Raw genomic sequence first — 27,964 nt, 5'->3', positions numbered from 1 at the left:
TACACAAATGATAATAACATACTCACTGAACAGCCCTGACAAATACCTCTTGTGCATCATTCTTATCTGTGGAGGATAACTTCCTAACATACATGCAAATCTGCAAAAATATTTTGGTCAACTGTTCAGCCAGTTGTGTGTGCTGGGTCTCATGATGGTTTGGGAGTTACCTGCCCCCTCCCCAGCCCCTACCCCCCCAATTAAATCACCCAGACTAGACTCAGCCGGATGGAAGTTAAGGAATGAAGCTATATTGACAGCTTAACACAATTTACAAGCATAGATGCACACAATATTTACAGTTATATACAAGTTAAAAGTAATACAGAAACGCAGTACCCCTCCCAGAAAATCAAAGTCCCCAGGAGGCTCCCAGCCCAAACCTCCTCCCCCCTCCCTCTTTCTCTCCCTTCAGAAATAATCAGATCAATGCCTGGATATCTCACATGATAAATCTAGAGAGAACAGAGATGAGATGTCAAAAAGACAACAAGGAGGTTAGAAGAAAAACCGTTACACTGGATCAAAGAGTTAAGCCAGATACAGCCACACACCCAGACCGCCAGAGAGAAGGAACAGAACTGAGAGCTGAGAAGTATGTGAGGAGTGTCTTATCTATATTTTGACTAGTTGTGTTTCTCATCAGAAGAATGAGTGATATAGGGTACTGGTTTGTGTTTTTTTCTTTCTTCTCACAGCTAAGGGTTTAATTTCTCTCAGTAAAATGTTCCAGTTAGCCTCAAACCAGCACAGGTCTTTACCACATCTTGATACTCTTCCCAAGGACAGGGTAGCTAAGGCACAACCTGACTAAACAGAAACCAAAAGAAACTGCTGGTGTTAGTATCCATGTGTAACACACAAAAATGGCACAACTGAGGGCAACAGCTGTTCTTTCCTCAACTGTCCACTCACTTATAACCATTCATCTGGTGACTGCCAGCAGTCACTGCAATTAAGAGAACATGAAATATTTAAAGGATAGCTTTCTAACAGCAGAAAGCAATATTGTGGTATTGCTTAAGAATCATCAGAGAAGTGAACTGATCCATGTGTATATTTTTTATTTAAAAAATTAAAAAGTAAATGATGAGCAGCTACTAATCCCAGTAGAACAGTCAACATGCAAAAACCTATTTCATAGCATAGACTAATATGCTCCAAAGTTGTCCAAGAGTCCACATGACTGTAAGCATTACCTCCAAGACAGCCTAAGAAGTGTTTCTGAAGGACATCATACTGTTCAGGTAGAAATAAAGAATCTTTGTAACAGCAAGGATGGATAACTGTGTTTCCTGCTTTGAAGACTGGATGAGGCACTTAGTGCCATGGTTTAGTTGACTGGATAGGGCTGGGGGATGGGTTGGACTGGATGACCTTGGAGGTCTCTTCCAACCTGGCTGATTCTATGATTCTGTGAAAGTAACTTGGAAAGAAAATCTGAAATGACAGCTCAACATTACACAAAAAAATCAGACATAACTGCTATTAAAAGCTTGAAAGAAGCAAGGTGACTCTTCAGTCTAGCATAGACTTTTCTTGTTTCACTTCAGCTTAAGTTATGCAATAGCAACTATAAAAATATTCTTAGAGGAAAACGTAACTAAAGACTCAAGAAAGGGGATCTACTCAGCCAGCTGACATTATGGTGGGCTGTTAAAAAGGACTCTGATCAATTATCACAATTATCAGAAAATGCATCTGCCAAGCATCTTCTACATTTTATGTAATACAGTATGCTATACAACTGACAGATGAACTGAAGGGTTTATCACAGGAGCACAGTAAAAACTGTCTTGACATATATAATCAGAACTGAGATTAAAAATGAGTATTTTCCCAAGGATTCTTCAAATCAATGAGACATACCTTAACTAGCCATGAGACAGAAGAGGGCAGAAAGTCAAATTTCAAGTCCTTGACACAGAGTTCAGGATTTCTTTTTTGGATCAGCAAGACACATCTTCCTGTAGAAGACCTTTCTCATCTTCCTGTAGAAGACCTTTTTCAAAGTCCATTTAGAGAGGCTATGAAATTTCTGACCATCTGACATTAAGGCATCTGCAGCCTTTAGTAATATAGTGCTACTGTTGAAATGATAGCCATGAATCCATCAGTAGAGACAAGAATGATCTGACAACAAAATTTAAAATATTGTGCTATTTTCCCTGGCAACATAGCATATGGCTGCATCTCTCTCTCTGTTGTTACTTCTGGATCCCTGCAACATACAGGGCAATGCAAATGCTCCTTTAAACACACGTGTAAAAAAAGATATCTCTAATTTTAATCTATTTTAGCTTCTGCCCAAGATAACAGAGATGTGCTTCCACAGAGCCTGGAAATATTAATTAATGGCACCTTGACAGCCTGGTAAGATGCATAGCAAGTAATGGACAAATGGAGCACAAAGCCATCTCGAATTTTTACTGGTACAAATCACTGAACTCAAATCTAAGTTTTCCTGTTTTCTTTTTTAAGTAGTTAAGGTGCTTCATATACAAATTATATACATCAATAAAACCATTCACATCAATAAAATGATCTGTTTTACCCGGACTAGCATTGTCACCCAAGTACACTCAAACGCAAGGTGGGATGTAGCAGATCATGAGATATTTGGCAACACTCTTCATGTGATGAAAAAGCAAACAAGGAAGAACAGTTTGGGGTTTTTTCCCCTCATAATTAAAAAAAATAAATAAAGGTAAAAAAATGTAGAGACACTTGCCCAAATTTTGAGGAACAAAGGAGACAACTTGAGTAGTTACTACCACAATGAGCTTGAAACAGTTGAATCGCTGATGATGTCTCCAGACAATTCAAGCCTAAAACTGGACAACAGAGTATCCCATCGGTTTCTCCCTAGAGATTACAAGAAGTGTACATGCCCTCCATGACTTCTAAGCTGCAAAAAAAGCATTTTCTTCATGTATTGCCTCCTGCTTCACATGGAAAGGAATCAAAAAGAAACTGAACTGGATATCCCTTGATACATTTCCAAGGTTCCATAATTCCGAGTGACCCAAGCAAAGACAAACAGGGTTTCCCAAAAGAGAATTCTGACCAAGAAACAATGGTGCTGAACTTACTGCCACAGGTAAGCCTCCTGGGCTGGGAACTATTTCCTTCTATATTCTTTTGTTGGAGGAATAGTGGTTGAGGACTTCTAGTAATAACACTGAGTGTCTGTTTCCCCTGGTACATAAGTAAAATGAACAGATCATTTCCTGTATGGATTCAGATGTCTGCATTTGGGTTATTTTTAGGGTCTCTATAGTAATTTATAAGGCTTTGGCAATGAAACACTGAACATTTTAGTAAACAAGGCCTTGAAGCTACTGCTGTGTCAAATTGATCTAGAGAAACCTACAGAAACACTCGAGATAGTCACTTTCCATCCAGCAGTACCTTTTAGTTTCTTACTGTGTTCCTAAAATCTTCTCTGAGAATTACAGTACTCTCACAGTGCAAAGAGGTTTTTATTTTATTTGTAAATAGAAGGAACTGGTAGGTCAAACATCTCTACTACGAGTTACTGAAGATTATCCAGGAAATTTGTTTTAGGGGAGGTGATGATGATTCTCTGGCTTTTGCTTTTGTCTGGGGTTTCTTGAAGCAGAGGAAAAGACTCATCCTTAGTACCCTACTTGGAGACGGATCATTCACACTTTTTGGCTATCATTGCTCAACTTGCAACTGAAAACACAAATATTTAAATGCCTAAGAGGACAAATAAAGTACTTGATAGATTTGCATGACATTCAAAACTAGTCCTGATTAACCACAACTAGCAAACACATAGAAAAGCATGATATCCAACAACTACAAGAATTGTTCCTGCACTCCCAGTCTGGCACAGTGTGCCTGCAACAGCCTTAGTAGAGTAGAAAGAACAATCTTGCAACTAAGTAATGCAAAAATTAATGTTACCTGAATTTCCCCTTACTAATGGCAGTCTTATTCACTACCATGTCCAGGCTGTTGCAAATGACCACCCGGCCCTCAAGCAGGTCTACAGTGCCCAGACAGGAAACAGATTAAAGATGATCACATACTTTGAAGAAACAGATCTGATGAAGGTTCAGTGTGGTATAATGATCACCATAATCCTCATCGGATTTCTACAGTTTGGGCTCAGAACATTATCCCTGGATCACTACAGAGACCAGACCAATGATACTCGTATGAGAAACTGAAGCACGCAGACCAGAGACCACATCCTGATGTTTGGAAACAATCTATAACCATTTTGGCTGCAAATCCTCTGTCTTGTACTTTTACACATCAAAGAGAGACATCTGCGTTCACATTTTAATGAAGGCAGCCTCCACTGTTCCAGATTCAGTATCCCACAGGTTCAATCTCTTCACTGAGAATGAGCTAAAAGTTTGATGTATTGCCATGGTGAACTGCAACTGTAAATAAAAGAAACAGTGAGGCCTGGTGGTGTTTTATTTTACCTCCCTCCTCCCTTCATGAGGGATCCTTTTTCTCACTCTGCTTTCCAGAAAGAGAGGCCTGCTATGTTTTGGTTTTCCTTAGGTAATGAGTAACAGTAGTTCTGTCCAATATAAATGTTTTGGCAGAGCAAAAGACCTGCAGCCCCAATTACCAAAGAGGACAAGCAGTCTCCCAAGAGGAGTAGTTTTAATTCCTAAGGACTCTATTTTTAGTTATAGCACCAGAAGTCCCTGAAGCAAAATCCTTTGACCTGTCATTTATGTCAGGGCAGGAATCAGGAACAGGGTTGGTCTACAGATCTAAGTGTCCAACTACGACTAAGCTACAGTAAAAGAGCTAAAGCTGTACAGAGTAAGCAAATATCAGAGAACAGCTGAATCCTCTTTCCCTCCTCTTTCCAAAGACAGGCCGAAGAGGGAGAGGACAAGAGTAAACACAGTTGCTAGCAGCCCTAACAGACACCAACTGCTGAGATGAACCCAGTTTTCTGACAGGCATGAAGGTCTGTATCTATGAGGACATTAATCTCAAGTTTCTTCAGCCCAAACTAATTTTTTTCCCCAGGTACACTGCACAGACAAAATATGGGTAGATTACAAGCAATTCTGCTGTTTCATGTGAGGAGGAGAAAACAATGTTTGCAGTCATGCTGTCACAGAGAAGACTGACACTAAAGGGTATACATGACTGAATGTAGGCAACAGAAACAAAGTAATGTTATTTTTAAATAGTTACTATTTGGAGAAGAATTACCATTAGCATTCTGAACACTAAATCTAATCCTTTGCAAGGGTTTTAGCATGGATAAGCATAAAACAACAATTCAGGGTTTGATTTATAGTCCTTTCTTTTCTGTTCATGAGTATTAAGTATCTCCTACACAGACAACCAATTATAGATGAAGACCTTGATTTATGCCCTCTTCATCTACAACTGAAATGAAGTTCTTAAATTCTAGGAAGAATTTGATGGAAAAAATGAAATTATGAATTTTAAAAAGCACTTTAGGAGGAAAAAAAGAACAGTCAATGAAAAGGAATTATGGAAGCAAAGTGATCTGAATTCTAAACAAAGTAGGAAATGCCACACAGGATCCTCATTTTCAATACAAGTGATTGACAGCATAAGCAGGTGACAGCTTCTTAATAATGCCACAAATGTTTATTGACCCCCAACACTTCTACACTTTATAATGTACCAACTTCAACTTCTGAAAGGAAATCAGACATTTTTGTCCTGATCTTTTCAGTTTGACACTGTAGTACAGTTGCTGGGTTTCAAGGTAAAGTACACTGTGTAATATACATAGAAATCCCAACATTACTATGCTGGGCAGAGGTGGCAAACACCAACCCCTCGCTACCACCACTCAGTAAAGCAAGAGGTTATTAACAGCTGTATATAACTGTAAGGGGAACCTCAACATGGAAACACACAACTAGTAAGAATGCTATCTTTCTATTCCAAGGACTGGGCTCACAATATAATCAGTAAGTCCCCTACCCATGTTCTGACAAGTGCCAGAGTTTAAGCACCATTAATGACCCAAGAACAAAGCCGTTAATGGCACAGAGATCTTTTTCTACACAGCTAGCTTGTAGCTAGTACTAAAACATCAACCTGAACATACAAAAAATGCTTCACAGTAGTGGAAATGCAACAGCCTCCCTAAAATCAGTAGACAACACAACAGCAGGGATATTGTTACCAGCACCAGAGAAAGGGTGTAGAGAACTGTGCAAATACATATAAAAACATATCTTCAAATAACTTTATGAAACGCTCTGATATTCAATAATTCTGAACTACAAGGCAAATGACACCTTGAAGACATAAGGCTTCTCAACAAACCCAGACTAAGACTCAATAAATTAATGATTACAGTATCACTTATCAATAAGAACTAGACCTACCCTGCATAACATCTTGCTTCTAATTTTCGGAAGCATCAGCATTACGTTATCCACAAGCACATTTAATAAGTTCAAATACAAAAACACAGGAGTATATGTAGTAGCCTTCCACCTCCATTTCATCTTTCAGTAACCACGCCAATGTTTTACAGGACCACCCAACAACAAAAAAAATCATCAGCAACAACAAATAAAACGGTCTCAATGATACCTACACCAGTATTTCTGCCCCCAAAACTAGTTGCTGCTCAGGCTTGAATAGCTAGGATTGAAACGGAGACAGGGGAACCTTCCCAGCACCAAGGCCCGGACGAAGGCCGGCCTCTTCCTCATGAGCCTCCCCACGCGGAAGTCCCTCGCCCACCACGACACCTGTTTCGGGAAACCCTCCGGCCTGGCTTCCCCGGGACTCCGCAGTGCCGTGATCGCGCCCTGCAGTCGCCCCGAGGGCTGCCACGGCCCAATCCTCCCCCCGCCTGGGCCGCGGCTGAGGGGCCCGGCAGGCCGCGGGTGCCCGGCACTCACCGTTGAGTGCCGACGCTTGCAGCGTGGCCCCCGAGGTGCCGTCGATGACTTTGATGGCGCCACGAGCAGTCACGGCCAGGATGGCGTTGAGAGCCGGGTGGTAGCACAGGCTGCAGAGACCGTCGGCATCGCAGCGCAAGCAGCCGTCCCGCAGCAGCAGCCACTCGCAGGAACCCGGCCCAGCCGACACCGGCCCGGGCCCGGGCCCGGGCCCAGGCCCAGCCGGCGCAGCTACTGCCGAAGAGCAGGAGGCCGCCGCAGCCATCTTCCCGGCCGCTGTCGCCGCCGCCCTCAGTACAAGAGGCCCGAGGGGAGCCACTCACTGACAGTCCCTGGAGCCGCCGCCGCCGCCAGTCACCATCCGGGTCCGGGGAGAGGAGGAAAGGGAGAGCGCCAGCGTGAGCAGGAAGTGACACAGCCGCGCCGGATGCGGACGGACCGCCCCGGGCTCGGAGGGCAGCGCCGCTGCCGGTCCGCCTGCCCGCCCCGGGCTCGGAGGGCAGCGCCGCTGCGGGTCCGCCTGCCCGCCCCGGGCTCGGAGGGCAGCGCCGCTGCTTGTGGCGGGGGAGGGAGGGGGACGCGAGCGGCGGGAGGCCGCCACGCGCGCGCCGCCTGGTTTCCCTGTTGCGCGGCCTCAGGGGGGCGCCGCCGCTGCCGGGAGGAGGCGGACGCCTGCCCCGCGGCCGTGGGTGTGAGGAGAGGGTGTGCGGGGGTGCTGCGCCTGCTGGGTCGAGCTGCCCCTCGTCCCGGGGCCAGGCCCGAGTGGCCCGCAGGGAGCGAATCGGGCAGGCAGGCTGCGGTGTGCAGCCCTGCATTGGGTTGTGCCGGCAGCAGTGCCGGGCGCCGGGCGCCGGGCCCCGTCCCGAGGCCGGTAGGGGAAGGCTGGCTGCCGCCTCTCCCTGGCTGTCGTAGGTGCGGTGTCGTTACCGCTTCGGATAAAGACTGAGGCATAAGCGGACGAGCGCATTTTCCGTTTTCCTCCTCGGGAAACTCGAATGGGGAGTTAACAGTTAGTCTGTCTCTCAGGCCGCTTTTTTGTGTTGACCTTGAGGAGTGATGTGACCGAGGCCCTATTGAAGTTGCTTCCAGCTTTGGTACCAAACCACGAAGTCACAGCGCAGAAGTGCTACAGCTCCCCCTTACAGAAAAAACCCTGCTTTTAAGGAGGCTGCCCCTGCGTGGCGGAGGGACTGCCTCTGCCTCTTCCCGTGGGCGGCACCGTTGCCCGCTGGCGGCTCCGCGTGTAATTACACACCATGGTTTCGTGATGTGGCGGCGTTGTCCTGTCCCCTCCCCCCCCGACCCCGGCCCCCCCAAAAGCAAACACAACACCGCCACCACCCACCCACCCCAAAAGCCAGAGATAAAGTCACTGCACCCATGACAGCGCTTGCTCTGAGGCAGTATTGAACACGTTTCAAAGATAACAGGAGTATAAGGAAAGGTTCTGGATTTTGTCCTCTCACCCCCTGGAGCACCAGTGCAGCTTGAGCATCTGTGGCTAGAATGTTTTGAAGAGAAGAACTAGATTACAGGCTGTGGAAGGAAAACAAGGCTGATGTCTACCTCACTCATAGGCTTGCTGAGATGTATAGGAACAAGAATCAAAACATAGATAAGGCACTACTTATGCTGGGGAGCTCCAAGCTGCATTTCTCTCTCTATCCTCTGCCATTTCTCTGATTAATCCACTTTGCTTCCTAACCCACTGGCCAAGCCTCCATTCTTCCTTGGGACTGGGGTAAGGTTCAGAGGAGGAAGAGGGGGAGAAGGTGGAAGGGCAGTTGGGAGCCCCTCCTGGGGACTCAGGTTTCTGGGAGGGCTGTTGTGTTTCTGTATTACCTTTTCCCTTGTATATTGCTGTACATAACTGTATCTACTGTAAATATCTGCTTGTATATTGTGCTAAGCTGTAAATATAAGCTTCATTCAATTTGCAGAGCCAGCTGAGTCTAGTCTGGGTGATTTCCAAAAGTGGGGGGGGGGGGGGGGGGGGGGTCAGGGAACACCCAAACCATCACAGTATGTTAACTAACAATACCTGCAGCCAGGCTCTCTGGGGTGACAGGTTCTGCTGAAATATTTGAGAAAGCTACCACTGGTTTTAAAGTTTCAAATATAATGTGGTTTCCTAGAGGAAAGGTTTGTAGTAGCAGTACCCAAAATAGCACAGGCTGTGGTAGCAGGGAAATTATTTAAGAACCAGTGTCTGTGTAAAGGTGAAAAAAAGTAAAAGGAAAATAAACCAAACCGAGATGGGTCTGCATGCAATTCAGGCTAATCAAACTGTTCTAAGCAAAAGCAGCAGCTTTTAAGCTTGCTTTACCACTTCAAGTGACCCTAGTATTAAAAATCAGTCAGAGGAGTGACAAAACTTAAAGCAAAGCTCAAGGTGGATGTTGTCATCATCGGAACAATTTATTTAATATGTTTTTCATGTAGGTAGAACTTTTATGATAAACAGCTTAAATGACTGGTGGAAGAGGGAGAAGAACCCATACCCATCCAGCAGTTCTATACAGAAGATCATCCAAAGAGCATATCTCATTAGGGTATGATAGCCATGTCTCTTGAAATGAGGTGTTGCTGGATGCATATTCAAGCTTCCAGTTTTGACAGAAAGATGTAAGTGTGTATAGTATTGCAAAAACTTATAGCCTCCAAGACCGAGATTGACACATAGAAATATAGATGTCCCCATTCAGTAAATAGAAATGAGCTTCATACATTCTAGAAACAGGTTTAATTCAAAATTGTTATAAAACACATCTTGTATTTACACATGTACCTCAGCTGAGTTTCTTGAAAGGAAAGTTACTACAAACCATCAGAACCAGCTGAAAGCTGGTTTTACATATTTCTTGCATGGTAGATGCAGAAGGTAATCCTAGAGAGACTAAGATTAAAAGGTGCAAATCTGCAGTTGTGTACAAAATATGTAGTATGTTAAGTGCATATCTACATTGCATATTACACATGTACCAAGTCTGTGGAAAGAAAGAATTAAAATTGCAACTAAGTTTCACAGGACATTAGCAGAGAGGAAATTAAGATACTTGGATATTCAAGTACAACATTCTTGCATCTTCTGAATCTTCAGGATCCATTATGGACATCTAATGAACAGTTACACAAAGAAGAACTAAGTTTAAAGCTATCTGCCAGCCTAGTAACCTACATGTGTCCTCACCCTTCGTGTTTGTGGTGATGCCAGTTAAACGTGTTAACATATTTCACAGTCTAGATTGACCTTTCTAATAGTATTTTAATATTCCTGTTACAAAAGAAATATGTCATAAAGAGGTAAGACCAGATCACCATACAAGACTCTGACGCTAGCATGCTGTTTTTAATACACTCTTGCTTTTTTCTTCATGTGGTATGGATGCTCACAAAGCACTTTCAGGTAAGAATTAGACTGCTAGTATAATTGGTTTAGTACAACTTTGCAGTAATTCCACCAGCACTTCTGCAGATTAGGTGAAAAGTTGATCACTCCACCAGTTTTTCTTCTTTAACTCCTCACAAGCCGGAATTTAAATATCTATCATTTTCATCAGTAATGAATGATAAAATAATTTACCCAAAATGGCAACTTATGCAGCCTAAAAAGCTGAAAATGCACAGTCCTGGTAAGGAAATACATCCATCAGGGATCAGAGACAGCCCTTGCTATTACCTTGTCATGGTTCATTTTTATTTGCAGCATTAAAAAAAGCGCACAGGGGAAATGCACTTTTTCTGTTACAACAACAACAAACCACAACTCAAACCCAACAGAACAACTTAAGATTAATTTGGCAATACCAAATACTGAAGATTGCAAATGCCTAAGTTAGGAAGGACCATGCAAATTGAACTTCAGTGGACTTCCCTTGTGAAGAAACATTAGAATAAGGACCATTACATGAGCAATCAACACAGCACACAGGAAATATGTAACATGTCATCATGTTATTACATAATTATTGGATAGTCAAAACTGGCAAGGCTGTAATTTTTCCCAAGGCTGTAATTCTGCCTTTAGTGGAGGGAGAATCTGGCCTTACAAATATTTATTACTCCTCACAAGGGATTAATAGTATTGGAGAAAACAAAATAGATGCATGTTAAATACCACACTATTAAAAGTAAGGGCAAGATGTTGAAAATCATAGTTGGGGAAAGCATTTTTATTTTGTCATAAAATAACATTGTTTAAAGATCACACAAATTTGATAGATCATCCTTTTTTTCCCTCCAACATTAAACCAGCACTACAGTTGAGAAAGGTGTGAGCCATTTCTCTGTAAATTTATACTTGTCAGTAAAATAATTTTATTGTCTAAATATGCATTTTAATTGTGTCACACAGTAAGTATCTTGCTCCTTTGGTCAGAAATAGCAAATGAAGACTTCAAATATCTGTAGTTTCCATTTAAAAAAAACCAATATATATCCTTAACCAAGGAGTATTTACTCTACACACAAGCCATAGGTACAAAATACACAGTATATACACCTTTTGAAAACAAACTGGAAGTTATAAAAACTCAATAGCCAAATCAAAGTACTTGAGGCACTAAATTAAAAGTAGCATCGTCATGTCTTGATTATACAGACTAGTCTGTGAACAATCAGGACTGTTTCATAAATATATATTATCTACAGAATTTGCTGTGTCAAAAAAGCCAGCTGTGTTTAAACTCAAAAGAAAAATTGCACTTGGAGATTGTTATCATTTACTTCTTCTCATTTTTCTCTTCGAATATAGTGATCTGGTCCTAGTGCTTTTGGCACAGGTATTGAGCTGTGGTTTTGCTATGCTCTCTTATAAAACCCAACATTCTTTTATTTTGTTAATTAAAATCTGAATAGTCTTAAACAAACCTAGAACTTTGATACAAATCTATATAGCTACAATTGCTTCATTAAATAATATACACAAATACACTCTTCAATCTTAAAACATCTCCACAACTGGATACAAAACAGTCACTTGTATTCTCTCCAGTCCCCTTAACCTTATGCATTATCAGTCTGCAAGTTAATATAATATGGTTTCTGGCCACATGTTGCACTAGATCACACCCCAGTGTACAAGGACAGAAAATAAATGTATAATAAAAAGATTGGATAAATTAGAAGGGGTTTCTTGGTCTTGAATTCTTCTCCAACTAGTAATGATGCAGCACTGTAAGCAGCCCAAAAGACTCCAAACAACTGAAAGAGAAGATGAATAACCTTAACTGACACTGCAAGAAAACCAAGATAAAAAATTCTCAACATAATTAAAAATAAGCCTCCCCCAAGGAGTAATTTTTGGTGGAGGAACTACACACAAAGCATATACTGTGCATTTTCATTTAAATTCAGCAATATTTTTAACAAACTGGCATGTTATTTTAATTGGAGATTATTTTTTAGTGAAGTGAGCAGCTAAGGATCTACAGTAAATGTTCTCTCACTTATACCACAGAGAAACCATAGAATTATTATTTAGGTTAGGAAAGGCCTTTAAGTACATCAAGTCCAACCACTAACCCAGCACTGCCAATTTCACCACAAAACCATTTTACTAAGCACATCTACCTGTCTTTTAGAGACTTCCAGGGATGGTTATACAGATGCTGGCTGCTCTTCCTAAGAATTCCAGCAGTTTTTTGAAAGGCAGAATGTCCCTTAGGAAAGCTCAGCTGCCACTTTCCCCATGTGTGACACTTTTCCTGCATCTCCAAACTATATTCCTTGTTAGTTTTTAGCTGCTTTACAGGTTGACATGTCAAGCCTACTTTGCTCTGCAGCCACATACTATCAATTTTCTGTAGGGGGCTAAAGAAATCAAACACACTGCTGTGACTATTTCACCAAGTATTTATTCTGGATTAATTGATGCCTATGAGATTACCTGACAAAATAAAGCAAGCCACAATCCTATGCACATAGCTCATTTAAATTAAAACTTCACTGGATTAAGAACTTTTGCCTCTACCTTGACTGTCCTCAGCTACTGACCACCTCCTTTTCTTTAAACAAAAGTTGCTATACTTGACTCTTCTTCCTACAATATATACCATTTTTCACATCAAGATTCATCTGGCTCATAAGCTTATTTTTAAATATGGTGCCATCACCACAGGGTAACAGCCTCACAGTCCTATTCTTGTGAGGTGCAGTGAGAAGCCTGCCAAAACACAGTCTGCATCAAAAACTATACTGCTAAGTTAGGTAATAACCAGCTTAACAGTGGTAGAAATCAATATTACTTACAGATATCCACTGTTAGCATGCATACTTTAAAAAAATAGAGGTCTCAAACATGAAACTAACAAGGTTATAGCAAAAATCAGATATTGTTATCCCCTATCAATGCCTGCATCATTAAAGAAAAGGGAAAAATACTTTAGTGTCAAAGCCACTATTTTCCTGCAAAATATAGGACCAAAGAGAGCTGACATAATAGGATCTGGTGCTGGTCTGAAGTTAATTGGAATATTCTAATGAGAGAAATTAGATCATTGGTTGCAAAAAAAAAACTATAAAGTCTGTATCATTCACTGGTTTGCTACAAGAGAAAAAAAAGCCCAAGTATAAACAATTTGTCCTTCTTTCCTTCTGAGCATTGGATCTATTCACTGCTCTCTAACCTCTTCCACTAACCCCAGCTAACATTTCTAGGTAACAAACGAGCCTTGCTCATTTTCTTTTCTGTCAGAGAGGGTAGCTCTCAGCCCCTTCTGGGCTTCTTCTGTGTTATTTCTAAATTGTATATAATTGTAAATACCTATAAATATATTGTGTACATATGCTTGTAAACTTAGCTTTGCTGTAAATATAGCTTTATCTTACTTCCAAGCTGTCTGAACTGGTCATGACTGGGAGGGGGGAAAACTCTTTAACCCACTACAGATCCCAGCAAAGAACTTTACACAACTCTGTCAGAGAAGCTGAAGCCTCCTGTGGGACTGTGTCCTATTCAACTGCTACAGTAAAAAGAAAGCAAAACACAAAACAAACCACAAAGAAAAGAAAACCACCATCAAAAAACCCCAAACATAATCCAAAAACCCACTGCAGCAATGAAGGTGCATTACTTTAATAGTTCACTTTGCTGACTGCAACTGGAAAAAAAATGACTGATATTACACTATTCCACTTCAGGAGAGTGAAATTATTTCCTTAAGAACAGAGCTCTCAAGTCACAAGTAGTAGTACTTGTCATGGCCTAAGCAGTTTTGGCCATATGTGTGAAAATGCAGGGCAAGGTTCAAACGATGCAAAGGTAAGGACATTGCACAGATCACTCTCATGCTAAGACTGCTAGTAGTAATCAAGTAACAGAGATTTAATTAACTAATATACAACCTCACAGTAAATGTTAAGTGAAAAGTTAACGATTTGTTCTTTGACTGTGCCATTTAATAGTAATTGCAAGTTATCACTAACAGCAATTTTGTTGTTTATCATACACTTTAACTGAAGTGCATGAAATACAACTATATTGTTTAATAGCATGCTAGAAAGACAGAAATCTATCAAATCAAGAGAACAAGAACTCTAAAAGCATCCAGCTTAGCTAGTAACAATCTTCTCAGTAAACCTTCCCAAAAGTTCAGCAGTAATTTCAAAGGTTACCTAAAAAGGTTTCAAATAGTACTGGAAGTATTTTAGAACATGATGGAGTTCTGCAATCTACCAGGTGCTTTGCCAGTTTCATAAAAGGTGTCTAACAGCAGGTGGCATCAGGCAAGATATTCTTGCTCTGTGCTTCACATTCCACATCTGTAAAAATCAGAACAATGCTCACCTTCTCTGCAAAGGATGTTGAAAGCCCTATACTGCTACAATTATGGGAAGGTCTCAGAACAATGACTAATGTCATATTCATGCTGCAGTACATGCTGCAGGATACAACACTTTATTTTCAGATTCTTCATTCTGAAGTTTAATTATTCTCAAAAGTGTAATCCTATTTTTAATGCAACTAGTATAGTACAGCAAAATACTTAAAGAGAAGCTAACCTGATAACAAGAGGTGTTGTTATAGCAACAGCAACCTATATCTCCAAGCATTGAAAAGAAACACTTGAAACAGAATCTGCTTAGCAGTCATGTCCACCATGCTAGACAACTGGATCAGAGTTCATGTGCAGTTCTGAATATCACAGAATCACAGAATTGTTTTGGCTGGAAAAGACCACAAAGGTGGAGTCCAACTATTGACCTAACACCACCATGGTCATTAAACCATATTCTTACATCACTATATTGTCCTGAACACATTAATTCTTAAAAGTGTTAGGAAAGTGACATAAAACTAACAGTAAAGACTTCTCATGTTTGTATTGAACTTACTTTTATTAGGGTAGAGACAACTTCAAATGATCCAACCACCAAAAGAACAGGTGCTATGACAATGAGGGGAAGTAGGGAATATCCTATCACACCAAGAACTTGGCCATATGCAACCTGAAATTTTCAAGCACATAAAAAAAAAGCTTTAAGTACTCAATCTTTGTCAACAAATACAATTTGACCTTGTTATAACAGTATAAATAGTGATAATAATGTCAGGTATTCATGAAATTTCAGCTAAGGAAGCTTAGTAGTATGAAAACTGTTTCTGTATGCTACCCTCTAGAATTTTGTCATTAACAATTCAGTTCTCTTAGAAAGATGCTGTGTTTTTGTAACACTCTAAATGACAACTTGGTCATTTCAAATGGAAGTGTTTACACAGCTTAAAATATGCAACTTCACCCACCCCTCATATTTTCATCTTCCACCTTCAGAGGTCTGACCAGCACTCTCCATGGAGTGTATATATGGCACCCAGAAGCACATAACTGAGGGTCATGTATACCTTTCAGTCACCAGCTGTAGTCCTGGCTGTCACAAACAGCAAAGATACTATTCTCTGCATTAATGTGCTCATATCCATTTATACATAAATACATAAAGTACATGAATGCTTTTTGGCATTAGTATAAGACCTAGAACTTGATCCCTCTAAGCATAGAGATCTTTTGATTTCCAGTTTAAGTTTATTATTACTATCTTAGACAGAAGTATTCTGTCCAGAGTATTTCCAAAACTGTTCCTCGCATTGATGTTAGATTTTTCCTCTACTACAATCTGAAGTATTCCTAGGTCCAGCTATGCTTTTTTGATTTAACAGGAAAAATCAGTGGATAGACAAGGGACCATCTTGAAAGCCATCTTGTGGCCACTGATCTTTCACAGTGAACTGTGCAGACCTATGCTCTCTCTCCAGTTATCCACTCCGATAATTTTTGAGTCACAAAATAGATTGATACAAGAGCATGCAAAATTACACTGGCATGCAGTTCAATGCAAACACATTTATAAAAGCTTTTCCTTTCAAAACAGTGTTCCTGGAAGGTAACTCTGGCAATTATGACTGAAAGGACAAATATATAAAAAAATAAAATGAAAACAAACATCAATGTAGGAAGTCTGCAACTAGTTCATTAATGCAGTTCAAATACAAAAATCAACTGTCACTGAATATTTAGTTCTTCATAACACAGTTCAATGCATTTTATGCTGCTAATCCATTTAAAGGTTGTTCTGCTGTAGCTGTCTGAGTGTTGCTGCAAGTCCTTTTTTGTTTACACCTCAATCACTTCGTGAGTGGATTTGTAGACAGCTCTGAGTTGTTCCAACCCTACTGGTGAAAACTGCTGAAGAGAGGCATGCAGGGTAGATGTGTAACTGGCTTTGCTCCTGAAGAATATGTGCTGTTATCCTTTAATGCATTACAACCGCATCAGAACAAGGATGAAAACAACTGGTAGGTGCTCTAGCCAAAAGTACATTATTCAACTGCTGCTAGCCCCATTGAAAAAGAATTAAATAAAGGGCAGCAATGCAAAGGAGGCAAAAGGGTCCCATTTAGCTTAGTGACAAAAAAAAATGAAAGTACTTGTCCCTCAAGAATGCACTTCAATTCTGGATCGTAAGCAGCTGATACAATGTCTGGGCTACACAGCACAAGGTCATGTTTTGTTCTATCATGCCCGGGATCCTATCTATCACACAAAGATTAGCTGACCATGTCTGTATTTCACATTGTTGAGGTTAAGAACCTGAAATATAGATGTTACACCTACCAGCTGCAACCATTCCTAGTTGGCTAGAAGGTACAAAGCCAAGCACCAAGAAGACCTAATTAGTACTGAAAGATGTAGCCAACAGAGTTTACATAATCTCCCTCTGTCCTTTTCACATAGAGGTACTTACTTCTCCTCCAAGAACCCTGGCCAGTAAAAAAATTGTCAAGGATCCAAATATCCAAATTGTTATAATCCAAGAAACAACCTTAAGAGATAAAGAACAATTAATTTCATCATTTCCTTGCAAGAAAAACAAACTCATTTCTATTAATAATTTTCACTGCAAAACTTTTATTATTCAAAACTGAATTCTGAACTGCAGCAAGAATAGCTTTACTTAGTAACTCAGTGCAACTTCAGAATAAAACACAGAAGTGGGGTTTACAGAATCACATTAACTGTAAATTTGGTGAACATAGAATACACATGCAATGTGTTTTTTTTAAGTACTACAATAATGTAGCAAAGTATAAAGAGTTTACTTAAAAACTAAAGCTAAGACCACCCTAGTTAAATGTCTTCACAGCCTGCTCATTCCAAAATGTGGGCTCAAGTTTTCCAAGGTCAGTCCAAGCAATACAAGGTGCTGGAATTCTATTTCTTTAAATATGCCACCTTATTTTTCACTGAAGCAGAGAGTGTTCAGAAGATGACATAGGACTTCCAGTAGAAACTTGATGAATACATCTTAATACACAACTCCAAAGTCCTGGGACAAAGCTTGTCATCTTTTCTTGCTTCTTTCATTGCTCTCCTCCTAAGATTTTTTGAAGCACACATCTTAAAAATCATTCTCTGGCTTAGCAGAACCTCTGAAGTAATTTAGCTATTCTTGTACTTGAGCCAGTAAAACTATTAGAAGTGAAGCTCTTCCTTTCAAAATACCTTTTTAAGTAGTAAACAATACAATTAGTCTAATCTCTGCATTACCAAATGACCAATGTCTGAAGTTAGTATGTAATGTTTTGCTTAATTAAAAGTTCCAGATTCCCAGAAGAATCATATAGGGGAGAACCAGATAAAAAACAGAGGACTGCTTTAAAAAATAGAATGGCTTTATGCCATTTGTGAAAGTAGCACGAGCCTTCATTTCACTTCCTCCACTGTCTACATGAAGAGGACCAGATCAAAGCTTGAGTAGGAATGCTCATCTCTCTCCATCTTACAGTCCATCTTTCAGTTCATCCAATGCTGCTGCTGTCAGTCACCCTGTTGCTAGCTACTAACTTTCCCTCCTCACATACACAGTGCTCTTATATTGGGATGGTAAATCCATTGTTTCCAAGAAACATGAGACCTACTGTTCACATACAGTAGGTACACAAACTACAAAAGGTCAATTTTCTATCATGGGATCAAGGAATAATCCTTCTTTTCCCTGGGAGACAGGGAAGTGGTCCACCCAGATGACTTTAACAGTGGTTTAGACTACTCCTGAAATGTAGTCTGATAAACAAGAGTGAATTCTCATTCAGCACCGTATGGAAGCCAGAGGTCACAGAGAGAATGTTTTTATCTCACCAGTCACAAAAATTGTTGCATAAGCATGTTCTGCTACTTCCTGTATGGCTTATTGCTATGCTGTATTGAATTTAAAACAGCTCTAATTACACACAAAGATTTCTAAGACAGCATCACATGGGCTCACATTCAAATTGTGACTATAAATGATACCACTGCTGCATTTCAATCTAAAAATAAAGAAAAAGACAAACGGTGTTTGTGAAGGCAAATGAAATCTGCACAATGCCCCTGAGCAGCTCTTCACCCTGGAATTCACAAGGAATTATGGAAAAAGTCTGTTGACCAGTCTATTTGGTGGCAGTTCAGCAGGGAGAACAATATATGGCACAAATGAAGAACAAACATAGCAAGTAACAGCAGTGATACAGTATGAATTTTAAAAGTAGCATTATTTGTCAGAAAATTAAAATTCATGGCATCCAAATAAATGTTCTTTGGTAACATATTTTAGTATAGGTATGTTAACTAAAGAACACAATTAAAATGGAAAGATGAACCAACAGATTGGTTGGACTTGTTAGCATCAATCTGTTTCCTCCAGAAACCACATCTTTCCTTTATTTACTGCATAAAACACAAATGTGACACTTGTTCATAATTAACTTTCCTGTAAGCTACTGATTACATTTCTTCTTCCTGTCTTGCTACACAGTAGCTTGAGAAACTACATTTGAAGTGCTCCACATTAGTACGTGAACAATAATCTATCCAAGAATGCAAACTGCTTTGCAATCAGGTCCCCAGACTTAGCTTAGATTTATTTTTAGGTAGAAAGAGGCTTTTACCCACCTTAAATTGTCCATATAATGAAATCATTGAGAAGAAGAGGACAACTGCCAGAGGACCCCAGAAGTCTGGATTGTCTCTTACTACCTGCCTATTAAACCCAAGAGATGGCATAGGCATCAACACACATCGAATTTTGTAGTAAATGTCCTTCAGATCAATGTCAAGTTCTTCTCTGGAATTGCAAAGCAAGAGAGCATTACTATACATCACAGGAACGAAACAGAGCATAACAAAAATAAGTAGGGCAGCAAACAGTAGGTTTATAGAGCCAATCTCTTGTCATACATTAAGGTGTTCTAAAACCATAGAAAGCACAGAACAGTTCATCCACAACAGAGCAACACTTATCTTCATCCCACATTCAGCAACTGGTCTGATAGAGCTAGACATGTTTAGCTACTCAAAAATCAATTACATGACTAACAACAGAAATCATACACAACATAAGCTGTGATCTTCTTCATGAGTATTGTGAAAATATAGTGAGCCTGATCCAACCAGTCCCACCACAGTGAGCTGAAATATGAACCAACAGACCAGTCTGCATGAGGTGACCACTGCTCCAAGTGGGCAAAACAGCCTCAAGCTACAGAACCAGCAGCTATTTGAGAGACTCATACATGCTTTACTTCAGTTTCCCACAGCCTACAACCCACTGGTTTGTCTTATTCTAACATGTTTTTTTCCCCAGCTGATTCTCCCATCCACTTCAGCCATAGAGCAATTTGTCACCTCCACATTCCCATCCTTTTTCACACATTTCCAAGGTCCAACAAAACGTCTCATCACTCATCACCCTCCAGGCTCCCACAGAGATATGGCACCCAGCTAAACATTCTGTTAACTACTCCTTTGGGCTCCCACAACACCCTAACAATCTCCATTAAGTAGATGTAATTTTTGCCATGCAGGAACAGAATACATTCACACCACTGTAATTGCCTACAAGCCAAAGACAGGCACACACAAAATAGGATGTCTGTGTATTTCTACGCTGAGCAGTTTGCTATGACTGCACTTGTGGAAACATTTTGTTTCAAACTCTAGGAGAACAAATAGCTCTACATTCACTGATCTTAAATCATTCAAAATACATTCAGCAACAGTAGTTTTCAGCCATCCAGTTTATACCAATTAATTACTACTGACTCGTTCCCAATATGGGTAAAAATAAGTAAAAACTAATGAAATCAGCAATACATTCTATCAGCAGATCTTGCTGTTCTCATTGCCTTCTCCATTCTCTGCTACGTGCAATCTGTAAGCTGCTACAAATTGACCAGAAGACTTCTGCACAGGAGACTTAACATCTTGCCCTGGTTGTCATAGCACACTGGGAAGTAATTGGCAATTCTGCTTCTTTAAGTTTGCATGTGGAACCTTAAGACAGAACATTAGTGCCTTATGCAGTCATGGCCAAGGAGCTCCAAAGAGTGTCAAGGGGTTTCTGGCAGGTATCACTTTGCTCTACATTTCAGAACATAGTGGGGAAAAAAGGTAGATTTATATCCCAAGCCCATTTATGAAAATTTTGTATGAGGATTTGATTTATGGCTTTTTCCTCAGAAAATCTGAAGCAAGAAATAAATGCAAAGACATGATTCACCACAACGTGTCATTAAAATAAACAAAGCTCACTGAGCCTCCCAAGGCAATTTTGGGATTGCTATTATTGAAGCTATTTCTGAACTAAGCTGTTACTAAATGACAAAAATTGTTCTTTAAACTCAACCCTGAATCTAATGATTGGAGACTAGAAGCAGCTGTTTCCCTCCATTCATCTGAAGAAGATGTAGCTCTCCCAGATTTTACTCTGAAAACTGTAATACAAATAGTTCCTTTCTGGAAATAATAATCTGTTATCACCTAGAGCTTCTGACAGTTACTCATGTATATAAACTGTCTTCCACATAAAGCTGACTTACCTCAGCTAAGAAGCAATGGCAGCTGTAACCAGGAACAGGTGTCTGTATTAAGGCTAACCAACAAGAACTAAAAAATAATCTCACTCTATTGAGCAAAACACTTGTGTGGTAGCACTGCCTCGGTGAATTTCCCTTTGCTGAAGACTGTTTTGCTAATTCTTAGTATGATTCAGATTAGAAGGCTTTATTAGAACACACATTTTGGGAATAAACAGAAATGCATGTAAAAAGCTACAGGAAAATCAGATTAAGGTCATCTATGTTAGGATAGCTATCATCATCTCCTGTTTGTCACAAACTCATCATGTTCCTGTTCTCACTTCAAGCAATCAGCACCTCTCCAAATCATAAACTTTGGGTTTGGAGTATAAAAGGTTACACAAAAGGAAGAATTCCTAACTTGTCACCTCAGTACACCACTCTCTTCCTTAACTGAAAGTTAGAGGTTTACAGAAAAGACTTATTCATTCTGCACACTTGAAAGTACTTTTCAAGTAGCAGTATCATTAAACTCTCCAGACATCTGTTCTCTCCCAACACTCTTAATCAAGTTCTTCAAAGTACTTCTTGCTTACTCGATTTTTAAAAGCACCATTGTTATTAATTGGCACAGGAAAACACTGAGAATAAAGTTGCTGAGGTGCAGAACAAGGACTAACACCCAGGCTCATGGTGACTCACAGTGCAGTCATCTTAAGACACAAACCTTTTTTATCCAAACACATTTCTGTCAATAGAACAAGAACTGCAGAGATTTTCAGTTTTAACAACATTTTTGTCTTTGAACACTAACACCCTTTTAATCTAGCTTTATAAGAATGAAAGATTACAAGGTCTGTGCCACCTTGCTTCTAGTATTCTTATTGTAATAAGCATGATTCACAATTATGTTAATTCAGAGTAACTGACAGTATTTGCTTAGATTTACCCCACATGAATCTTTCCCCACAATTGTCTTGCCTTTGATTGTTTAACAGCATTAAGAAATTTGCCACATCAGAACAAGAGATATAAAGAATATGATCTAGTAATTTAAACCATTTTTGAACCATTACAAGATCAACATTCAATAGCAGGAAAGTCATAAAACCTTCATATTTATACAGATTAATAAAATTGGATTTCACTTCTTTCCTCCACCATAATGATAAACAATGTTCACATTCCCATCCCAGAAAACACTCACTGATCAAGCAATCTGTCACAGAATTCTAGTCACAGCAAAATGCTGTGGGACAAATTGAGAGGCACAAGATTTTTGCTTTTCTTACACAGCTAATAAAGACAGATACCCAAAAGTAACTGTGACATACAGGAGTGGTTTGTTATCTTCTGGGTCATCATCTTCCACTTCTAGAAGCCAGCCATATCCTCTCTGTCTTAGGAATGTACTTGCAGTAGATTCTTTGATGAATTCTCCTCCAAGATTGAGCTTAACATCAGGAGTTGTTATAGAGCCACTAAGATCTTAAAGAAAAAGGGAAAATAAACAACAGACAAAGACAAAGGTGCTGATCATCACCATAGTTAAACAATATAACATCACATAACTTGAAAGGGTACTTCTGGTTTTAATGCAAGAGTAACAATACTAGTTTAGGTCTCAAATTACCAAGTTTTAGCTTCTGGGTGTGTTACCAAAACAAGTGTGCCAATGTTATGGCATAACAGAAATGCTTCAATTTCTGCTTTATCATTAAGCATTTAAAAGCTAGAAAGGAGTTAATAGAAGTTCCATTGTACTACAAGTTGTGAAGAGCTTACAGTCTTTTTGCTGACCATGCTATATTTCTCTTGGAGTCTATTTCTGCACAGTGGCATTGCTTCAGCCAAAACAATTCATTCTTTTTATGTCCAATTTTTCATGACTGGAAAACACTACAGGATGTTATAATTTGTAGCCCACCATAAATATGGGTGAAAATGTTAGGAAAAGAATACCACTCCAGACCCTTTAACTCCAGTTAACGCAAAGAACAATTAGTGTACATTTGGGCTGTGTCAAAGTCACCAATAAATGCTGATTACCTCTTTGTAGTCATCTACACACAGGTGAAAAATATAAAATAGTAGCTGAAAATGAGCAAAGCAATTCAAAGAAAGAAAATATAGAAGAAGGGAATAATCATTCCTTTAGAAAATCATCAATTTCAATTATTTGCCAAAAAAGAAAATTCCCAACAAAAACAGGTACATTACATTTTGTAATATATATTTCAAATATACTGAGAAAACTCTTTTCTCATCAAACAGCTTTTCACTTCAACAAAGAAAACCTAAGTTACCATTGTTGTGGGATTTTTTCACACAAAAAAAGTGTTCCTAGACCCAAATTTCCCAGAACACTTGGCTATGCTGAAACATTTCTGAAGCACTTCTGAAACACATCCTCAGGAGGGAAGAAAAACCATATTTGTAGATTACACTTGCAACATCTTCTATCAAAATGCAGCATATTTTTATAGGGAAAAAAATTGGTACAGTGATCTTAGAGAGTCTTCAGCCAGCACATCTGAAGCGCTCACTGACCACTCAGTCTGGCAATTAACAGAATTCTCCCTCCTTAATCATCTTGCTAGGCAACTCAAGCTTAAATTTAAGCTCCCCCACAAATGTCTTTCAGGTGTTTCATAAGAATGAGCAATAATGAATTAATGACCATTGTTTTGATTCTTGTAACATCACCTGAGCCCAATCCTTGTAATGATCACTGTAAACCTGGAAGGAATTTCTCTTTGCTCCTGTCAGTAGACTATTTTCACTAGACACAAGTTCATTTTGCAAGGTATCTCAAGTGGGACATAAAGCTACAGAGACCAAGGAGAATAAATCACAGAATCAGCCAGGTTGGCAGAGATCTCCAAGATCAGCCAGTCCAACCTAGCACCCAGCCCTAGCCACTCAACTAGACCATGGCACTAAGTGCCTCAGCCAGGCTTTTCTTCAACACCTCCAGGGATGGTGACTCCACCACCTCCCTGGGCAGCCCATTCCAATGCCAATCACTCTCTCTGCCAACAACTTCTTCCTAACATCCAGCCTAGACTTCCCCCAGCACAACTTGAGACTGTGTCCCCTTGCTCTGTTGCTGGTTGCCTGGGAGAAGAGACCAACCCCCACCTGGCTACAGCCTCCCTTCAGGTAGTTGTAGACAGCAATGAGGTCCCCCCTGAGCCTCCTCTTCTCTAGGCTAAACAACCCCAGCTCCCTCAGCCTCTCCTCATAGGGTTTGTGCTCCATCCTCTTCTAGAAGCTGCTTTGAATGGTCATCACCACATCAACAGAGTGCCGAGAATCTGCCAAGAACTGTAGTTCTAATGCTTGCTTCTAAGAGTTAAGGTACCTTCACTACTACTATCTTAGACAAGAACACCAGAGAAGCAAACCCAAGATACCTCACATGTCTCATTTCAACCAGTCATTGTAGGAAAATAGCCTTCAAGACAGACTTGTACTCTCAAGTAGTGCAAGAAGAAAAAAACCCAAATAAACAACAGCCAAACAGTCTGTTCTTTGTACCTCATTTGTCCACTAAACAGAGTACTTCTCTCCAGCATTTTTTCCCCACAAACAGTTCCCACCTTTCACAGAAACAAGATCAGAAAATAAAACACCTTATGCTTTTCCATTTCTCACATGGCTTAGATTTGGGAAGCAAACAAAAAGTGGAGTGCAATGTGCAGTACTTAAATTTAGAAAGATGAAGCTGTCTAACTTCATTCATGTTTTCCTGTTAGGGTAAGTCTATGCAGAACCTTGCCTGTGTTCACAGAAAAACCACAGAGTCAAGTGCAATTCAGTACATCCCACTGGAAACGTGGCTGTATTGGATTGGGTTCTGCGTTGCTCAATAAGCACTTCAGGGGAATCCAAGGTGCTTCCATTCAGAGATACATGGATCCTTCTTCAGGCCAAGGTGAAGAAAAACCCCATTCAGAGATACATGGATCCTTCTCCAGGCCAAGGTGAAGAAAACCCCATTCAGAGATACATGGATCCTTCTTCAGGCCACAGTGAAGAAAAACCCCACTCAGAGATACATGGATCCTTCTTCAGGCCAAGGTGAAGAAAACCCCATTCAGAGATACATGGATCCTTCTCCAGGCCATGGTGAAGAAAACCCCATTCAGAGATACATGGATCCTTCTTCAGGCCAAGGTGAAGAAAACCCCATTCAGAGATACATGGATCCTTCTTCAGGCCACGGTGAAGAAAACCCCATTCAGAGATACATGGATCCTTCTTCAGGCCACGGTGAAGAAAAACCCCATTCAGAGATACATGGATCCTTCTTCAGGCCAAGGTGAAGAAAACCCCATTCAGAGATACATGGATCCTTCTTCAGGCCATGGTGAAGAAAACCCCATTCAGAGATACATGGATCCTTCTCCAGGCCAAGGTGAAGAAAACCCCATTCAGAGATACATGGATCCTTCTTCAGGCCACAGTGAAGAAAAACCCCACTCAGAGATACATGGATCCTTCTTCAGGCCACGGTGAAGAAAAACCCCATTCAGAGATACATAGATCCTTCTTCAGGCCATGGTGAAGAAAACCCCATTCAGAGATACATGGATCCTTCTCCAGGCCAAGGTGAAGAAAACCCCATTCAGAGATACATGGATCCTTCTTCAGGCCACAGTGAAGAAAAACTCCATTCAGAGATACATGGATCCTTCTTCAGGCCATGGTGAAGAAAACCCCATTCAGAGATACATGGATCCTTCTTCAGGCCACGGTGAAGAAAAAACCCATTCAGAGATACATGGATCCTTCTTCAGGCCAAGGTGAAGAAAACCCCATTCAGAGATACATGGATCCTTCTTCAGGCCATGGTGAAGAAAACCCCACTCAGAGATACATGGATCCTTCTTCAGGCCATGGTGAAGAAAACCCCATTCAGAGATACATGGATCCTTCTTCAGGCCACGGTGAAGAAAACCCCATTCAGAGATACATGGATCCTTCTCCAAGCCAAGGTGAAGAAAACCCCATTCAGAGATACATGGATCCTTCTTCAAGCCAAGGTGAAGAAAACCCCATTCAGAGATACATGGATCCTTCTCCAGGCCAAGGTGAAGAAAACCCCATTCAGAGATACATGGATCCTTCTTCAGGCCACGGTGAAGAAAAACAAACAACAAACCCCAAACTATTCACAAACAAATTAAATACCAAACACACTCAGGAAGCCCCAAACAAGCAAGCAAAAAGCCGCTGCCAAGACAATACCTACTGAATAGTACTGCCCGTCAGGACAACTGTGAAGTTTATCAAAGAAGAGGTATTCTGCAGTGGTTTTTCCGTTTCAGTAACTCTTTTCCAGGTTGGGGCACAGGACTCAGGATTTACATGATTCCCTATGCCATGCACAACTACAACAGCAACCAAATACACACATAAAGTGGAATGCCCATTGCTTAAATGAGCCCAAAAGATAACTTGCCCTCGAAACAGGCACACGGCTCACTCTGCTCCGTTTTTCACAGACTGAGTAACTGCTGGAACACCAGAGTTATTTATGCAGCAGTTAAGCAAGGGGCCACGCTCCACCCTGACTAAACACAGGGCTTTTTTCCCTCTCTCATGACTGTACTGCAATAGGACACAGCACAGAACTCTGGCACAGCGTTACGACTAATCTGAACATATGGTACAATCCTCAACATACAACAAACTGCTTCCAGCAACACGGGAAAGAGGAGCGGTCTGTAACAGCGCTTAGCAGTTGGTCTGGCCGCCAGACACAACCTGCATTGGGGCTCTCAGAGAGCCTGAGAAACGAAGCGCCACGCCGCTGGCGCCCGCAGCTTCTCCAACCCGCGTCGAACAACGCTGCCGGCACCCTCCAGCAGCCAAGCACCGGCGCCGCGGCCCCAGAGTAGCGGCTGTCGCAGCCACCCTGCTCCGCCTTCAGCCACGCCGCCAGCCTCGGGGGCGGCGGGAGGAGAGCAAGGAAGGCATTTTTTTACCCCAACGGCACGGCAACCGGCCGCTCCTCCGGAGCCTGGCGGAGCCTGTCTCTCGGGACTCCGCCAGCGGCCCGAGCCGCGGCACCGCGCTCACCTTCGGCGTCTGCCGAGGAGACAAAGGTGAAGTCCCCGTTGCTCGGCGCAAAGAGCGGCGGCTGCTGAGGGCCCGGAGGCTGCATCTCCCCGCCCTCCGCGGGGACCGAGGGGCCGGTGACGGCAGCGAAAGGCGAGCGGGCACCAGGGCCTTGAGCCGCCCCAGATCCTTCCTACATCAGCAGGCAGCACCCAGAGCGCAGCCGCCTGACGGGGCAACAACAACCGACACCGCCGCTCCGATTGGCTGCTTGCAAGGCTCCCCGTGACTGGCTGTGGCAGGGCCAATGCTGTGCGGCTCCCCGGCTCCGCCGCTGCTGGGAGCTCGCTGCCACGCCAGTGTAAAGCTCCTGCCCATTGGAAGAGCGGGACCCGACCGGCGGCAGGGGGAGGGCGCCGGCCGGGGCTGGGCGCTGCGCTGTCACGCTCGCTGGGACGGGCGGCTCCTTAGTCACCATTCGGACAGGGGCGCCGCCGCCGCCTCCCGGCCGGCTCCGTTCCTTCAGAAGCAGCTGGCTTTTGATGAGCTTGCCCCCGACGCCGTTAGTGTCCTCTCTCGGGGCTGCTCACCGGGACGGGACGGATACGCGCTGGCAGCGCGCAGTCGCGATGAGGGGCGGTTTGGGGCTGCAGCTCAGAGGTAA

The 27,964-nt window shown here is 41.5% G+C and overlaps 2 protein-coding genes across 5 annotated transcripts in view; both read right to left on the bottom strand.

Annotated features, from left to right (window-relative positions):
* The window catches only part of BIRC6 (baculoviral IAP repeat containing 6), a 158,438-nt gene extending 151,157 nt beyond the window's left edge, over positions 1-7,281 (bottom strand). For all 4 annotated transcript variants that reach the window (XM_064158738.1, XM_064158740.1, XM_064158741.1 and 1 more), the window contains exon 1: positions 6,903-7,281. In XM_064158738.1, the coding sequence (XP_064014808.1) occupies positions 6,903-7,167 (265 nt within the window). In that variant the 5' untranslated portion in view covers positions 7,168-7,281. The remainder of the gene's footprint in view (positions 1-6,902) is intronic.
* Positions 7,282-9,626: 2,345 nt separating this feature from the next.
* On the bottom strand, positions 9,627-27,701 carry YIPF4 (Yip1 domain family member 4). Its single transcript, XM_064158737.1, has 6 exons — positions 27,322-27,701; positions 22,569-22,722; positions 19,331-19,502; positions 17,145-17,222; positions 15,237-15,350; positions 9,627-12,104 (listed from the first exon to the last, which is right to left on the bottom strand). The coding sequence occupies exons 1-6, from the start codon at positions 27,404-27,406 to the stop codon at positions 11,967-11,969; spliced, it is 741 nt and encodes a 246-aa protein (XP_064014807.1). The 5' UTR covers positions 27,407-27,701; the 3' UTR covers positions 9,627-11,966.
* Between the last annotated feature and the right edge of the window lie 263 nt (positions 27,702-27,964).

Source organism: Pogoniulus pusillus, chromosome 18 (assembly GCF_015220805.1).
Source record: "Pogoniulus pusillus isolate bPogPus1 chromosome 18, bPogPus1.pri, whole genome shotgun sequence".
NCBI classification, from domain to species: Eukaryota; Metazoa; Chordata; class Aves; order Piciformes; family Lybiidae; genus Pogoniulus; species Pogoniulus pusillus.
This window is presented reverse-complemented; position numbering and strand designations above follow the sequence as displayed.

What these genes read in the sequence shown, in the direction of transcription:
- YIPF4 (XM_064158737.1), bottom strand. Translation starts at nt 27,406, where the DNA reads ATGCAGCCTCCGGGCCCTCAGCAGCCGCCGCTCTTTGCGCCGAGCAAC. An exon ending in CATTATATGGACAATTTAAG is followed by an intron (nt 17,223 to 19,330) that starts GTGGGTAAAAGC and finishes TTATCTCTTAAG; the next exon opens with GTTGTTTCTTGGATTATAAC. An exon ending in CCAGGGTTCTTGGAGGAGAA is followed by an intron (nt 15,351 to 17,144) that starts GTAAGTACCTCT and finishes TGAAAATTTCAG; the next exon opens with GTTGCATATGGCCAAGTTCT.